Here is an 18052-nt window from a genome sequence, read left to right on the forward strand (position 1 = left end):
GAGCCAAAACATGAGAACAGTCAGCCCTCAGTGCACTTAGCCAGAAGGTTCTGATAAGCTTACCCAGTGCTGGTGTGAGTGCATCAAGTAGGTTACAACATATAAGAAACCTGAATAAAATACTAAACTGCTACAACAACCAAGACATTAAGACATTTCTAATAAAAAGTCAGTCCCTTCTGACACAAAGTGGAGTCATTTTTAGTAACAAGTGAGTGGGTTAGAGAACATATGATAAAAAAAACAGACCAAATCTGAGTCCTGGAAATTAAAATGAATGAGGACAAGTAATAACTTTTTATTAACTAGTGTGTCTGTGGTTTTTCAGAATTGAGCTTCAGTCATAATATTCTTAGACAAGCATGCAGCAATGGTTGAAAAGGTTAAGAAGGCATCTTTTATTTGCAGGCCAGTAAAAATAATGGGGATAAAACAGAAACAGACAATGTTAGTTCCAAACAAATTCTACATCTCATAGATCAACTCAGGCTGACAGTAATGCCAACAGTGAAGTAGTTGACAGGTTCCTTTTATCTGGCAGTGACGCCTTATTATGCATGACTCCAAGTAGGAGAAGGATCTCTTTGAGATTCTTTCTGCATACAAAGTTTGTTTTGAGTTTACAGAAAAAAAACTGCAAAACATCAATAACTTCATTCAGGGTTAAATGTTACTAAAGCGGCAAGACCATGAAACTTTACTCTGTTAATCAATACTGGCTCCTTACACAATCACATCTAATGTTTCTGAAGCGCAGAAGATGGTTTCTGAGCTTTCTTTTCTAGCAGCAAGAGCTTAAAATGGCAGTTTAATAGTATTGAAGAGTTGGCTTCCACACTAAAGAAAACAGGGCTGTAAAGATGGATGTTCATCTGTTCTGAGGTTTAAGTGCATGCTATAAAAATAATGAATTTTAAACAGAACTTTTCAAGAACAAGTTGAGAGAATAAGAGAGACAGGATGAGGGAGTAGTGAGTAATAAAGAAAAGAGGAGCAAGAAGCAGTACAGAAAGGTCTACAAGTTTTTATACTTGAAATGTAAGTAACATTTTAAGCATGTATAATTATTGAATAACAATGTATAATTATTGAATTATACATGAACATGTATAATTCAATAATTGAATCTTAATTTTTATTATTGTGCTCGGACATTAAGCAAGAAACCTACATTCTAGCTGGGCTTGTTTTTCATTTTTAATACATTGTCCGCTGTAGAGAACTTAACAGACAGGAAAGAAACAAATTTCTTATTAGAAAGACAAACTATTGTTGTCAGGTCTGATAGAAAAGGTTAATCACAATAAGTCTTAAATTACAAGTAATCTAATAAGTAATTAATAATAACAGTTATAATAGTAAGCAGCTGTGTGCAGGATGGGACTGGGAATGCACACCTGACCGAAATAGGAAACCAGATCCAGTCCCAGGAATAAACCTAAAAACGTGTGATCTGATCGAAGAGGTTATATAAGGCTGCTGTCTGCCTTTGGCCAGACAGAGGATTTATTCCTGTTCTGTCAGTGGCCTGATCATCCTTTGATAAAAAGTGCAGTCATGTAAAAATAGGTAAATGTAGGAAAATGTAAAATGTGAATGAGAAAATGATCGTCTACCTGCATGATGAACTCCCGGCGCCGAGGCATCCCCCTCTCAGAAAGCAGCAGGTATTCGGGCTCCTTCTCCTTCTTGGCCTGCTGGATCTGGGCCAGACGACTGATCGGGTTCATGCCCTGGCCATACTCTGGTCCTGTCTGGGAGGAAAGAGAGAGAAAGTTATCTAATTAATTTTTCAAATTCTCGAAACCATTGGCAGGCAGTCTGCTGAGCTGACCAGAGATGTGTGTTCATAATATATAACAGAACATGGGTGACTGAAAACAAGATCAGATTCAGTGCCTTGAGGATGGTCTTGGTACGTTTCTTATAGTGCGTCTTGGGTTTCTCCACAGTGGGGATGAAGGGTAGCTTCTTTAGGTCTTGCAGGATGGACAGAGCAGCACGCTTCTTGGACAACTTCTTGCTGTTTCCCTCGCCCTCAGCCGAGAACTCCCCCACTGTGACTCGGGTCAGAAAACTCTTCATGTGTGGGGGGCCACTCTCCTTCAACACCTGGTAACACAAAACAGAAAATGTCCAGTGAAGTTTGTCTTATATGAAGTCTCTGGGAATAACAAAAGACAGGCCAAAATACAAAAATTAGCATGCAAAGTGTTTTTGTTGTGCATGATATATGAGGGGAGTGTGTGTACTGCGGTCTGCAAGCAGCTACACCAGGTGGTCCAAAACATCTGCTCTCAATGGTCCCAGCGCGACCCACCCATATGCGTGTGTTATTCATATACAAAACACGCACACACTGACGTACAAACACACATATGAAGAGTAAAATGTTCCTAGATGACAGTCTCTAGTGATGAAGGCTCCGTTTCCTTCCTCTAGCCTCTGGTCACCTGGGAGACCTAAAACAAACACCGGCTGGCGTTAGGTCATGCTTCTACAATCACATCTACTTCCTGTGACGACTGAGAACAGTGTGTGTAGCAGGTGGGGTTCTCCACAGCATTATTTAGGAAAACTCATTGGAGGAAGATTTAAGTTTCACACACTTACTAAGTCCAGCAATTCTTATTCAGCTAATGTGGAGACCTTTTCAATTCATAGCTTGCTGACTTTCTCCCTCACTCTCCCTCTAGCTCTAGCGGCTGTGTTTCTTTAGACTTTCTCAAGACCTGCCCTCCACTCTCCTGTTCTCCTTTATATGAGCTCAATTTGTGGTGCAGACAGCACAAATTGCGGCAATCACATGCAATCTTAAAATAGGTCATTTAAACCCAGTGAACGATCAAACTGATGAAAACGATAAGCGGAACACTGAACATTCCTCTAATACTTTACACATCAACACAGACTAATACCAGGCACAAAGAAAACAAAGAATAAAGAGAGCATACCCAGCGTTCCATGCAACACCATCACAACACAAGTATTTTGGTTTTCAAAATAAAAAAACTAGTTCACAGCATGAAATATTTAAATTAATAACAGATTTATTTTATTTTTCTGAAATAGACAAACTACACAATTCTGTCTTGCAGCACTGACAAAAAACTATTGTAGGTGTACTGTTTGTGTATGTGAAATTGTTTATTTGCTGTCAAACTGCATTTCACATTCATTAAATACAGGCTAAAAATCTGTTAGGCGTTTTCATCTTAATTGTTCATGCAGGACGTTTTTGTTAACATGGCTGACACTGGGCCTGTGTCTGCTGTCAATGTACCTCTCAACCTTTCAACATCCTTGCACAGAGGATTTAAGTATACAGTAAGTGAGGATGTGTGTCAGGAAAGCCTTGGAGCACTAGCTGTCCAAGCTAGCAACAGCCAAACTCTCTTCCACCCAGGGGATCTGTTCTGGTCTTGCTCATCAGCAGAAAAAGGAAATGCATCAAGGCAGCTTCTTGCACATTACAACAATCAATAGGAATATGTCTAATTTCAGAATGGTTTCAGCTTTGGTGATGGTGTCAGTAATGACACTGCACATCACTGCCACTGGTCAGTTGAGGCTATGCATGAATGCATGGTTACTTAGAGAAAACCTAGCTACAGTATTAATACAATGCCAATATGGCTGGTCCTCAACTCAATTGTGTTGCTGTATTCAATTCATCACTCGTCTCTCTCACAGGACTCTTTATAAATGTGCAGCTCCTCAGTTTACATGGCTGAACACGATGGTGCAGCAACCAACGTGTAAACACTTTACTTCAACTCGTACAGAATTTAGTTGCTCGAGTTCTCACTGGCACCACAAAATATCATCACATTACTCCAACACTGTTTTCGTTTTTTAAGCTAAATTAGGATAAGCTAACCTTCTAGTAGCTTCCATTAATTATGCCCTACACAAATGATGAAATATGAAGGATTGCGTCATTTGCTTTTGTTGCATTTGTATTGTCTACTTTCTTTTCCAATGTGTTTCTGAATTTGGACAGATATGTGATTATAGGATTTGGACATATGTTGCAGTGACAACTCTTAAGTAAAAATATGTAATTGCCAACATGAGGGAAGAAATCAAACCTGGCCTCTATATGTCATACAGTCAACAGAAAGTATGAAACAAAGTGTGGATCTGTGCACACATGTCACACACTCTTGGCCCAGGATGGCGGCAGACAAGCTGCAGTCAGTCTCCTGGCAGACGACACAGGATCTGCACCACGCCGATGGGATTTCAACACTTCCATTCAATTACACGCACAGCCACACACATACATGCAAACAAACACACTAACACACCCGTCTCCCACCTAATGACAAGGATCAGGTTGTACACAGGAAACCCTTGGACATTCAATGTTGATTTTTTTTAGAATGCTTCTCATCTCATCTCTTCATCTTTTCTTTTTCAAACATGGGAGGTCTTCTCTTCAGCTTCTTACAGAGACATTAATACCCTGAGCAGTCTGATGATCTGTGCATGTGAGACCTCAGGTGCTCTTGAAGTGGAGGCTATGGGAGCAGGTAGGACAATGGTGGGGACTGGTAGAGGGAAGAAAAGCTCCTTTGTGACGCGTGGTGGATGGACAAGCCCCGAGGGAAGCTGTTTCTTCTAAGATGGGTGGTTCTTGGCCCGGACACTCTTCTCTTGTGTCCTTGGGAATGGAGCCTCTGATCCAACACACAAGCTGTGATTTATATATTGATTCCTCTTTGATGCTGACATCTGTTTGATATTGCCTGATGGGGGAGTTAAATGAGCCAACGAGCTCTCAGGGTGGCAGCGACCCTCATCGTTGCACAGGGATGGGAAAGCAGACACTCGTTAGACTTACTGTGACTCACGCATTATTTCATGCCCCAGTGAGGTCAGGAATGACACGATGCAAAAACATGGCTGCTGTCAAAGGTGCTAACATGAGAGGTTGTTACGGTTTTGTGTAGGACGCATGCATGTATGCTTTATGTAAATGTGTGTTTGTGTTATATATGAAATTAAATAGTTTCACAAGTTTTGGGGTGTGGCAGTGTCTTTTCAATGCATCAAAATAGACTTGGTGAAGACAATGTAACATGTCAGGAAGGGAGATGAACTTTGTTTAATGAGTTTTAATGTAATGGATCCAATTGGCAAAAACAGACCCATAGAGACGTATAATTCACACTTGGTCTCCAACCACAGCATAGTGGCAGCATGAGAGCATATTGCACGCAACAAGCTGATTGAGGATGAAAGTAAATCTGCTGGAGGGCCATCAGAGATGTGAGGGAGCAAGAAACATATGTAATGCCAGCAGAGAGATAGGATGATTGCAGCATGGCCTTAGGGAAACAAAACATTTTGAACTGGTTCCACTTTTTCTACTTTTAAATAATGAAATCTATTTGTAGCACAGAAAAGGCTGAATAAACTAAGCTAAACAATGTACACAGAAGGCACACAAGTCATTACTTGTGAAAAAGGAAGAGATATTAGGTGTTGACAGAGATATAAATAGATAGGTGAATAAAACACAAAGGTTTGGAGAGAAGCACATGGAGATAAGTTACTGATTTACTGCTCGTCAGACCGCAGCAATGAACAGCCAGTCTCCAGACTGACAGAGGAGAAGAGAGATTGTTTGGAGGAATGTGGCTGTGGTCTGTTTCTAAAAACCACTGCTCTCAGCTTCCAATTTGGAAGGACTGAAAATGAAAGTGGAGTAATCGCTGACAGTGACGAAGACATGACAGATAATGAATCACATCAATCCAGATTTAACTGGCTGGTTTTATTAATAGCAGTTCCAGGAAGGATAGCCATGTTATGCTGTAATGAGCAAATGTGTTTCTGAATAAAGAGGGGCGACGTAAAAAGGATCTTCAAAATCCTATTGCTCTGCGTGTGATTTTTGGGAATCATGGTAAGAGAGATGTAAGGGAGTGATTCTGTGGAGGAAGGGAGGGGGCACACAAAGTAAACCAAGCCTCCCCTGTTTCTGGCACCTTGCAGAGTGCAGAAAAAGAGCAATGAGGGAGAGAGTTTTGTATGAGTCAGCTGACAGCGACAGTGAAAGCCAAAGAGAACTGACCCAGTGGGTCATGTAAGGACACTTGAAAGTTGGGAGCTCCAATGGCTAGAAAGGTAGCCACAGGATTCCCCGTTTTGTCTAGCCTTGCTAAGCAAAACCAAAACTAAAATCTTGAAGCAAATCAGCTAACCCTTATGTTATTCAGTGAAACATACCAGCGGGAAACTGTAGCAGCACTAGACAGCTCCCAGCTGAGTTTATCAAGGTCACCAACCCTCCAGTGCAAAAAGATTTTCCCAGGGGCAGCTGTGAATATGAATATGCAGAAACCACCAACCAAGTCAATGCAAAGATGGCTTAAGGTTAATTTCCTCTAATGGTCACTTCATGATGGGTATTTAACAGACCAAGCAACAACAAACAACATTTTTTTTAAAACTGTCTAGAGTATCAATTCTATTAATACATTTAACTTTAATCTTCAGCCTAGGATAGCAACGTCATTTTTGATCAGAAGGAGTTAAGACAGCAGGTGACAGTGACTAATTGATCAGACTTTTAAATCACATGGTCACTTGAAAAAAAAAAAAACAGAAAATCTCTCCAGTCAGGAAATGTTGAAAAAATGCAGCTTAGTCACAGACAGCTGCAGGTGTGTGACAAATTGCTTAACGCACATGCAAGAAAATATAAGCAAAACATCTGCTTGAGCACTACAGTGAAGCTAGTTTAGTCTGATCATCTCCAGCTGGAAACACTTTGTATGTAATGCACTGAAATTAAGGTAGTTTGATGCTTGATATTCAGCAGCTGGACCTATATTAATTAAGTAGTTTCACTGAGATAGAGATCTCTCTTGCAAGAGAGAGCTGAAAGATATGAAGTGAAACAAATTTAAAGTCAATAGCTCTGTATTGATTGCCTCAATTACTCTCATCTCTCAGTTCTTTTTCAAAGGACCACAGGGCAACAGTTCGGCTTTTCTGTCTGCCCCTCAACAATAACCTATTCTGGAAAACAAAATGGATCACACAGCCGAACACACACATTGTTAAAATACATGAATGTCAACTTGGCTTTATTAGATTGAATCTAATTCTGTAGAGTATGCAGACAGTCAATTCCTAACTTTTTATTTTCCAATACCTTTATAACGTCAGTGGGTTCTTTATTACAAACTCACATTGGTCATGTTCAGTAGGTAACCACTGCTCAACATAGATTTTGTAAATTCTAGTCCAGTTGTCAAGATTTACATGTCATGTTGAATTACAGAGAATTGTAAAATATTACAGGAGTTACTTCCATTTTAGATTTGTTCATTTATTATTAAATATATTTTTATGTTTTTTGGCACTTTACAGAAAGCTGACTACTAAAGGAATAAATGTCAAAGTAGTGGATCATCTACATTAACCAGTACCTGAGTCACTAGGACTACGTCACAAGAACTCAATTCAACGTCCTACATCAGTCCAAAAACACTTTGAGCTAACCACTATGAACATTTCCACAAGCCTAAAAAACAGTAATACATCAAAATTCCTGACTAATTGACCTGACTGATGTAAAAATTAAGCAAACTGGGTAAACACATAGCTTTTTTGCAGTTCACATTTCATTATAATTAGGGGATTATCAGTATGACTCCTTCAGCTTCCTCTGTGTTATCTTTCCGCAAAGCTGTTAAGCCTTTGTAATACTTACTGAACCAAAAGCCAAACTGAAAATACATGACTACTCACACATTTCCCAAATGCCTAGCCTTGTCCTCACATACCATTAATTCTGTGATTATTTCAAGAAAAAGTTACTAGTGATAACGGCATCACATTGGAATATCCTTAATAGTATATGTGGATCCGATGAGGATCTACAAGACTTCTGGTTTATCTGTATTATCATGAAATGCACTTAAGTAGCCCAGTTATACATTTATTTCTTCAGTAAGATGATTTCTTAACTGTCATGTTAATGAAAAACCTGATCACTGTAACTAAGATGGGAGATGTGAGAGACTTTATTTTCTCAGGCAGATTTCTCCTGTAGAACACAGATTTCTCTGCCATGTATATGTGCAACCAGGTCTCTACTTGCCTTTTAATAACTGCACGTGTTAGACACAACGCTGCAGACAGGGAAAGTGTTGAAGTAGAGTGTGTCATTACACGGAGTGACGCCTCCATGTATTTAAAATGAGCATACCCAAAATCCTAAACAGCATCTTCCCTCACTCAATACATTCAGATTATCTGGGTAACCTGATTTTTCTGGGTGACCATGTAACTTATGTGTATGTGAACACAGTGAATGGTGTAAGTCTGTCATATCTTTCTCACCTCAAAATTGACAGACAAGTTCCGCTTGAGGGCAATTTCGTAAACCAGGCTGATCTCTGATTTGCTGGCGTCTGTGCCTTCCTCAGGCTCCCCTTTGACTTCAGGGCTCTGAAAAAAAAGTACAAAGAAAAAAAAAAAGAAGAAGAAACAAAAGGTCAAGGTATGTACTTTTATTATTTATGAACTGTCAGGTACAGCCTGATTACCACTTGATCTCAAAGGTGCAACTTTCACCTTATACGCTTTTAGGATAGCCTGGCTCATATAAGTAATTTCACTGATATGTTGAACGCAAATGGAAGGCCTGAGCTGTAAGAGCCTCAGATCATCCACATGCCTATTCCTCTGTTTTTTTTGGAATTGTGTACTTCATCATGTACTCAAAATACATGATGTACCTGGAAAAAGCCATGTTAAAGATTCAAACTCTTATGGAACGGTGTCACCAAGGTGTGTATTTGGAAAATGAGTGTGACGTGTTTCCCCATAGTATTTTGGGCAAAAGGTAACAACAAAGCCCAACAAAGGAGTGCTACAGATATGTAGCCATATTCTGCTTCATAAGTGCTTGAGGCCTTCTATGATGTTTCTTCATGTACAGATATTTTTGTAATTACATTGTACCAACATTGAGGTATTGCATTGTCATTTCTTCTTCAAGTATTCTGGTCAATGAGTCATTATTTAACGAGAAGATTCTTCAGCATAATTGGAAAGTAAACATATCATTCATTTTTGCAGGCTGTCTGAAAAATAATACATTGATAGTGCAAAACAGAGTCACATATCAAACCAAGATTTTTCAGAATTACACACCTGAAGGGTGGATGTCTGCCAAGCTTTTGCAAAGAGAAGCTTGTCTGTTTTCTATGTATGATCTTTATCTGATATGAGATTGAAAACTCAGTTTTCCAGGACATGACTGGTGGTCCTCTGTCTGTACAGAAAACTCCTCTTTTTAATCTGGCAACTTTCTGCTCTACATAGATCTCCCTCAAAACTGAAAGGATTATAAAGGTCAGTGGGAAAGCACCAGTGTGTTTCATTGTGATAAACACATACAAAAATAGGTGGTTATCCTAAAATATAACATAAACATTACGGTAAAATATTTTTTTCTACCCATGAAGTCATGTAGTAATTCTGGACTTAATACCAGGGTGCCAGATGAACCTATAGTCAGTATAATAGTTTTTACTTACTGAGTCATCTGTTTAAGTATTGATCAGACTAGGGGAATAGTTTTTAGCAGTGCTTAAAATAGAGTATAGTTTGAATTGAATTACGTAAGTAAGTGTATGTATGTAAGTCTTGTTATCTGTCCCTTCCATTAATACAGAAACAAATCCCTTGTTCACGCCTTAGAGATCATATCATCGGCTGTACAACAAGGGGCTTTTTGGTGCCAGCTGTCTATGGGAATGCAGAGCGGTGTCTCGATCTTTATCTTCTCATGTCCAGCTCTTTGTCTGATTACATCTGAATGGCTGTGGTCTTTCCCCTTGGGCTCCTTCCCCTCCCTGATTCTTATTGTGTGACATGATATCTTGCATGATTCATACTGTGAGATCTCTTGGATTTCACAGGAAACAGTCAAGTGGTGATCTACCTATGTGCATGCTAAGAGAGGCCTCACACTGGCGGAAGGTATGAGCTTTGTTTTGTGAGTACTTTGTCTCCAATGTTACTGTATGTGGATATGACAGAAATATAAAATGCCTCAAAACATTCTTAAGTTTATTATATTATTTATTTATGGTTTTCATTCTTAGATTTTACTTGACTGGTGTTTCAAGCATGTGATTAATAGCAAGAATCCCCACTCAAGCCTGCGTTAATAAGCTGCTAGGTGTAAGTGTCTGCATGTATCTGTGGATGTATATTTATATGCCAACTAGAATGACCAAGCAGACAAGTTTTCCTTTGACACAGAGGGTTCAATCTGATTTGTGTGCTGTTTTGACTCAGGGATGCACTGAAAACAGAGTCTCCAGAAAAGTATAATCAAGTGAATAACCCATATAGGGTTCTGAACAAGTCACTGTTTTTTTATGAACAGTGACAGTGGGCAATGTATGCTCATGGCCAACTGGTTTTGTAATTTGGGAAAAGCATTCTAGATCAAAGGACAGAAAGGACGTGCTCTCAATGCCCAGAACAACACAATTCTTAGAAAGGTAACTGATCTATCTGATCTAAATATATCTCCCCTCGTGCTAACCAACTATGCAACATTTCTACTAGGGCAATGATGCAGACTTCCCATCATAAAGACACACACTGGACCCACTTGCAGGATTTACGAGTTAGTCAGCAGTGTTTTTCTGTGATTCCTAGGGTTACATATTGTTGGATTACCCAAGCATAAACACTGTAATTAAAGTATTTTTAATATTTATCTGTGGTCTTCCTCAAAATAAAGATTTGACAGCCCATAATGAAAAGGAACACTTTTAGCCTGAGGACAAATTTACACATGTAGGGGAACAAACACTCATGACAGAATGACAGACATACACCGTAGACACAATGTGCCTCAATTTGTAAAGCAAGACTCAGAAGGAGCAGTCAACAAAGAGCTCATTTACGGAGACTGTCGCCACAAGACAGCAAATCAGGCAAGTGAAAAGAGCCAAAGCGGTTTGAATAACCATCAGCAATGCCAAGCGGTGAGGATATAGGGTAATTTGATTTCCGGTGGGAAATGATAACAACGGTTAACAGCTATGCCTGAGGGGAAACCTTCAAGAGGTACAGTGACACTGGGAGTAGCCAGACAGAAAAAAAGGACAAAAAGGAACAGAACATACACCCCTGCAGGTGCAAAATAAAACTACGGAGACTGCATGGCTTAAATTAAATACATTAGTGTAATTAGAGATGATGTGGATTTGAACTCAATCTGATGAAAGCTGGTTACGCATTCATCTTAGCAAGAGCAAAAACTGCATAACACTCTTTAGAGCCCCTCCAGCGAGAGCAGCAACAGATCAGCAGTCTAAATCCTGACTTTTCATTAGGGGAAGAGTTTTCAAGTGGGAGGGGGTGAGTAGTTAGAAAGCCCTCTAGGGTGAAAGCAGTCACAAGGTTGCAAAAGTGCAATGACTGGAGGACCTTTAATAAAATAAATGAAGGGCAGACTATGAAGTTGGAAGAGAAACAGCTTTGTGGAACTAGAGGTTGCATTAGTTTGAAATTTGTGTAGGCAGCATAACTAATCATACCTAGTCAAATATAATGTTTTCCTCTACAAAGTAGATCAAAAATAATTAATGATTAATTAATACAAAGAATTTGTTACTGTAACAAATTAGGTAAAGAAAACAAATTTATTTCATTTAAAAACAAGTTTATTTGTCATATGTTTGATTTTTACATTGTATTGAAAGCTCTAAATAGGATGTAAATTCAATATGCATAAAGTGGAGACTGGTAACACTGAGTAATGTTACCTGATAACTGTAAATACATCATTATTTTAGCAAAAGATGTTTTGAAAAGCAACAAATCTCAGTATAATCATTCAACATAGTGTTGAGTACAAGTCAAAACATTTCTACTCAACACCATGTAACACACAGCACCATACATGATAGAGGGCTACTTGTACAATAAGGACAAAGGGTCCATAGGAAATCAAAATGGAAATCTCATGGCATTAAAGGATACAACTTGTGATATTTTATAATCGTCTAATTGTCAACAAATGCTACTAAAAGACCACAAGCCACATAGGCCATATTTTCTTTACTTTTCATTTAGTATTATTATTATTATTTATTTATTTATTTATTTATTTATTCTTTATTATTAATAATAATAGAAACTCATCTGTGTATATTTGTTAAAGAGTATTCTCTACAAGATGAAGCCATGTATACACTGTAGTCTCCAGAGACATGCTGCAACTGGATCAAATCAGGACAGAAGATACAGTGAAAGGCCCAAGTGCACATCTATTCCAAGAAGAGAAGTACTTACAAGTGTCTTCCTTGAAAAATAGATGCCTCCCTGCTCTTGAACTGGCTGCATAGTTGAATACAACAAGAAACAAACCAGTGTACACAAACACTGTGCATAGAAGACTCAGGTCAGCTGGCCTCATGGGCAGAGTAGTCAAGAAAAAAGCCCTACTAAAGTTGGAAAATTGAGAGAAAAAGTTGCAGTGGGCCAAGATGTGCAGTAGACTTGAGATAAACAGTCTTTTGAACTGCTGAGTCCAAGCTTGAGGTGTCCAAGTTTTGGACATGCTTTATGCATGGAAGTGTGGGAAATCGAAATCACATGAAAGCCATCCACAACCAGCATGAATGCCACTCCATACTAAAGAGGCATGTCATCCCCTCTGGGCAAACGCTGATTGGGTATAACCTCATTTAGCAGCAAGATGATGACCCTAAGCATTCTTTGAGGTTGTGTAATTATTTAGAGAAGTAAGTAGCTGCTGGAATACTGCCTGTGATGGCTTGGCCAGCCCAATCACCAGACCCAGACCCCATTGAGGTTGTGTGGAAAAGGCTATACTGAATCGTTTGGGAACACTGTATAGCTAGCACAGCAGACCTTTACGAAGTCATGATGAAAGCCTGGGAGAAAATCACACCTTAATATATTCAAAAATCGATTAGTACAATGTTGAGATTTATCAGGCAGTTTTTTTTCTGCAAAGGGTGGAATTAGATCAAAGTAAAATTTTACACGCAAATGTGATTTGATCATTATTTTGTGCTCAAATATGCTTAAAAATTGGGAAAGGATTGTTGGTAATTTTTTGTGTTTTGTGATCCATTTACAACCATTTGAATTGATAATACCCACTTGATGAATTATTTTTGTGATGAATTAGATTGAAGTGTGTGTAGGTGTTTTTTTCTTTTTTCTTGCCAGTTTATGTTAATCACCTCCTGGTATTTAATACTACTGTAAGTATTACTGTTTGTGTTGGATTTTACCTGTGGTGGCCGATTGGGAATGGGTTCATTGCGCAATGCTTGCAGGGCCTTCATGGCAGCGTTGTGTCTGGCTGCTTGGCGGGTGCGCCCCTCGCCAATAAATTCATGACTTCCTACAGACAGCTGCACAAAGAAGATCTTAGGAACAGGATAATGGTACCTGGAAAGAACAAAAATAACAGAATAATTATTATATAAACTATTCGACATTACATAAAAAAATAGATGTTATTAAATTATTTGTTTACACACTTAACTAAAGATTTATGTCAGACTTAAGAACAGATAAAAAGGAAGAAAAGGAGGGGCCCAGACATTTTGAGCCAAGTTATCAATTCACACCATTCCCAAATTAAAGGCCTGCCACTTCATCAGGGTCAATTACTACACAATAGCCTGCTGGCCAACCACTTGAGTAATGGTTTGCTTTTGAACCTCGACTTAGGGATGCCTAACAAAGCACAGGGACATATATATCCTCTCCTCTTTCTTGTGGGTCTAGACATAGATTTTCCTCTCTTTCTTTGGGTACTGACAAAGCGGGACTGAGCTGCCACCGAGAAGATTTAGAGGTCTGCAAGTTCATGTGTGTGATACCCCCTCCTGGGTCAGGGGGAGAATGAGAATGTCTGTGGACAAGGAAAGAGAAATAGTGGGAAAGCTAACCAGAGAAGAGAGGAATACAAAGTTTTTAATATCCGTCTCCCTGTCCTCTTTCTTGTCTGCCAGTAAACTTTAATTCATGAGGACATACAGCCACCATATGTGGTAGACACATATGGACAGCAACAACAGGAATTTATGGAAATGTGTCTTGACTGGAGTCTGGTGCCAAAAAGTATTCAAGGTTTTCATGTTTGGCCAATCCATTTAACTTTAATAAGAGAATACAATTATATACTTGAATTTGTGGTGGTGGCTTCTTTACTTGATGCAAAATAAATAAATAAATACAACAAGCTTTACAGAAAAGCAGCTATCCCTCCTCAGTGCGTTACATATCTATTCACCACCCTACTAGGCACTGCAGCATCCATGACATTTAATGCTTAAGTATCTTTAGGAATTAGGGGAACCCAAGAAGCTAGAAAATATAGGACCAGAAAACCACTTTCAGTGGAAACCTTTGTTAACTTTATAACAAATCATGCACATAATTAAATGAAGTGATGTGCTGCAGCACTATATATAATATATATATTCTTGGCAAGTTAAAACACTTCATACACTCCCTTGTGAATATACTTATTGCATGTAATGACTGAGATCTTGTCAGAGAGAGAGAGTCACGTACTCTTGCTGTTGTTCAATGTTGCTTTAAAATACTGCCAATCTCAACTTGCTATTTAATACATACTCATGTCAATGTGAGCATGTTGAAGATGAAGACATAGTACAGCTTAGAATGCCCTTAGCTTTGAAGCTATTTTGTAATAAATTTAAGTATTGGACAAAGAAAGACTAATCAAGTTTCATAAAATGTCATCACAATTAATCAAAGATTTTCATCTGTTATTTTCTTCCCAAAATAACAGATTGACCAACAGATAAAAGAAAAAAAAAACAAACTGTAACTTCTGTAACATTTCAACATGCTAGATGTCTCTTAAATTAGTGTATTGATAGGTCCTCATTGTGAAACTGTCTTGGGAAGTGTTGGTACAGCTAACAATGTTTTTTAGCTAACCCTAGTTAATCCTTTTTTTCTAGTTGTGGCATCGTAGTTGTAGCATAATTCCTGCTGACAATAGCAAAACCAATTTATTGGCTGAAAATGTCCAAATACTGTCAGGGCAAAAACATGAGCAACCAGAAGGTTATGGGGATTATAACGAAACTCCCATCTTTCTATATTTATTTAGAGGTCAACACAAAGGCAACTACCATTATTAACCAAAATATCTCCTCCATCACACATCCACATTATGAAACACCCATGACATCCATCACAATTTACAGACCCCTGGCTGTTCAGATCTGCTCACTTCTAAACCCAAAACAAAATAGTTGTTTATCTGACTGAATTACTGGGTTTGAGTTGTGCCCCATCATATCCCACTGTAGCAATGTCCAGATGTGATTACTAACAATGTTAGTTCACCCAAAGCTCTATGTAGACGTTAATAACATTTTCCCATTGATCTACTAGAAATACTACTTCACTAACAATAACTATTATAACACGTGTATCATTGTCATCCCTTCTTCACTCTCATAATCTCTTCCCTGCTCAGCAGGCCTAATAATGAGTCAGCTTTTTACTCCCAAAATGCAAACCAGCAGGTCTTTCTCTAGCCCACAGCTCTTGTCTCATCCATTTGCTTTCAGCTTCTCCTGGCCTTGGTAGCCTTCCCTGGGTGGGGCCTGCCTGGTCCTTGCACAGACATGCCAAGTGCAACATGGGTTTCAGCCAACAGCGCTGAGCCGGGATGGGAACAGCTGGGGTTGCAGTGGTCAGTACAGGTGCAGAGAGAAAGAGAGAGAGGGATAAGAAAGACAGAGACTGAAGAGAGGAGAGAAAGAGGGATAGAAAAAAAGAGAATAGAGACAAGGAGGGAGGCCTGTGGGAGACCCTATTCCACAACGTGGGAAAGTAGTGGCTTACACACAAACCAGTCGGCCAAGAACGCAGGCGAGTACACGCACACACATCAAAATCATGCAGATGAAAAAGGCAGAAAAATCACATCAGCACACTGTAGTAATTACAAAAATCAGCACATGCTTTGGGGATCAGCCCGTTTTTATTATTATTTTTGTTATAACTTGTACTGCAGAGGGGCAATTAGAACACAACACTTGTAGGTAGGGTGTCAAGACTGCTATAAGGGAAAGAAAAAACTAAAATGAAAACACCACTATGTCTGTGTGAAGGCTATAGTGTGTCATTGTGTATTTGGGATGACTAAGGTGAGTGACTAAGGGATAGCAAGAATTCAAGCTGATGCCACAACTCAACCAAATGATAACTCATCATGAATTTTACTTTGAAGGCAGAAGGTTCCTTGCAGCTCCCTTTAATGTGGGCATATCTAGTTAGGTTTGCCATTTCATCATAATCATTTAAAAACTTGACATGCACAGAGACACATACCCAAAGATCCAGGCGCTTTTGAACCTGTCTTACTCATACACTAAAGATGTGAGATTGTAATTATTACTTTAAACGGCAGGTCGACATTTAAGCTGTAATTATTTTCTCCTATGAAATCGAAAACGTACACTTGTTTGTAAACTGAGCAGCCTAAACCACATTTTTATGTCAAGGTGCAGCACATTTACAATCACGGCACCAGATATAGGAGCAGGTTTCATAGTCCCCACATTATATTTATTACACTAATATGAGGTGATGATGTCAATATTCTACTCACATAACACAAAAATACCCCGGTCACAAAGCCTTGTACATACTGTTTTAGTACATTATTTACCTATTTTGACTGGCATTATTTTCAGTACTTGCATACATGTGTAAATATTGTTTTGCTGATGAGAATTCTTCAAAAGAATTTATTATTAATATACAATATACAGTTTGTGAACTTTTGATGTGAAGCCATATTCAGTGAAGGAGGGTACAGGATTTCAGTGTATGATTAAAGTGCTTGATCCGTATTATAATAATTCCTTCTCGCAGACACATAGCAGAGCAATTCCCTTTATGAACCAATACAACGAAGAAGTGTCAGTATTGTTGATTGATATTGATTGAGAGTGGAATATTTTTAATTAAGATTAGACCAGAAGTGTTTGACAATGAAGGGTTGATGCTAATTATGGCAGAATTATGTGAGTCACTCACTGTCGCTCTACAGTCACAGTCACTCTGTAAGTAACTTTTTGTTAATGGAATGATTAGCAAAAAAGAACCATCCCTAAGAACACATTAAAAGTGGGCGGGCATTTAGTGTCGATGGCATGAAAGTCTACAGTGAGCAGTAAAAATTTCAGCAGCTTTGGGAGGGAAACCTTTGCAGACCACAGCAATCAAAACCAAATACTGTGCTTCCTTTCAGTAATAAAGCTGTCATTTTGCCCATGAGAACACATTAAATTAAATTTAGTTTAGAATGTAACACCACCCTTAATCTGTTCCAGTCATCTGTGACTGCTGCCGAGGTCTACAATACTACTTATTAGTGATTAAATACTAAGTAAAACACTCATTAAACTTTTCAAGAGTGTTCATACTGGTAACATTTAATGTAGTAAGAGCATACTAAAATAACATTATGGCTGATTTGATTTCTTGATGTGTATAGAACCTCTAGCGATATTTTAAAAAAGTGATTTTAGACAGGGAAGCATTCATTTGGTACTTCATTTGAAAGTGTGTATGTATACTACTAGAGTATTAAAAAAGTAGGCTAAAAAAAACACTGTTCATCTTCCGACATCACCAAGTTTGGCCACCAAAACAAGTCACACATGCAAAAATCGATAGTTGTATGTATTAAACCACAATTACACATACACACGCACAAACATACAGAACAAAAGGGTGACAGAGATTTGGAAGGGAAAACAAAACAAAAAAAAAACAAAAAAAAACAAAAAAAACTTGGACAGGCTCACTCCTCCACCAGCTGCACTTTCTTCCAATCTCCTGCCAGACCTTTAGTTGTTTTCTCTCCCTCCCAACCTCTATTCTTCATTCCCTGAGTCCGTCAGCGATTGCCTTTCTTTCCTTCTGCCTCACGCAATTGTTAATGTAGAAAATATATAGTGGTGTGAGA

General features: G+C 38.7%; 1 protein-coding gene across 1 annotated transcript in view; it reads right to left on the reverse strand.

Moving 5' to 3' along the window:
• Window positions 1-18052, reverse strand: part of stau2 (staufen double-stranded RNA binding protein 2) — a 78895-nt gene that overhangs the window by 44534 nt on the left and 16309 nt on the right. The window contains exons 6-9 of the mRNA XM_026363393.1: window positions 13314-13473; window positions 8362-8469; window positions 1900-2112; window positions 1617-1754 (exon numbers count right to left, since the gene is read on the reverse strand). Coding sequence (XP_026219178.1) covers window positions 1617-1754; window positions 1900-2112; window positions 8362-8469; window positions 13314-13473 — 619 coding nt within the window. The remainder of the gene's footprint in view (window positions 1-1616; window positions 1755-1899; window positions 2113-8361; window positions 8470-13313; window positions 13474-18052) is intronic.

Source organism: Anabas testudineus, chromosome 2 (assembly GCF_900324465.2).
Source record: "Anabas testudineus chromosome 2, fAnaTes1.2, whole genome shotgun sequence".
Classification (NCBI taxonomy): Eukaryota; Metazoa; Chordata; class Actinopteri; order Anabantiformes; family Anabantidae; genus Anabas; species Anabas testudineus.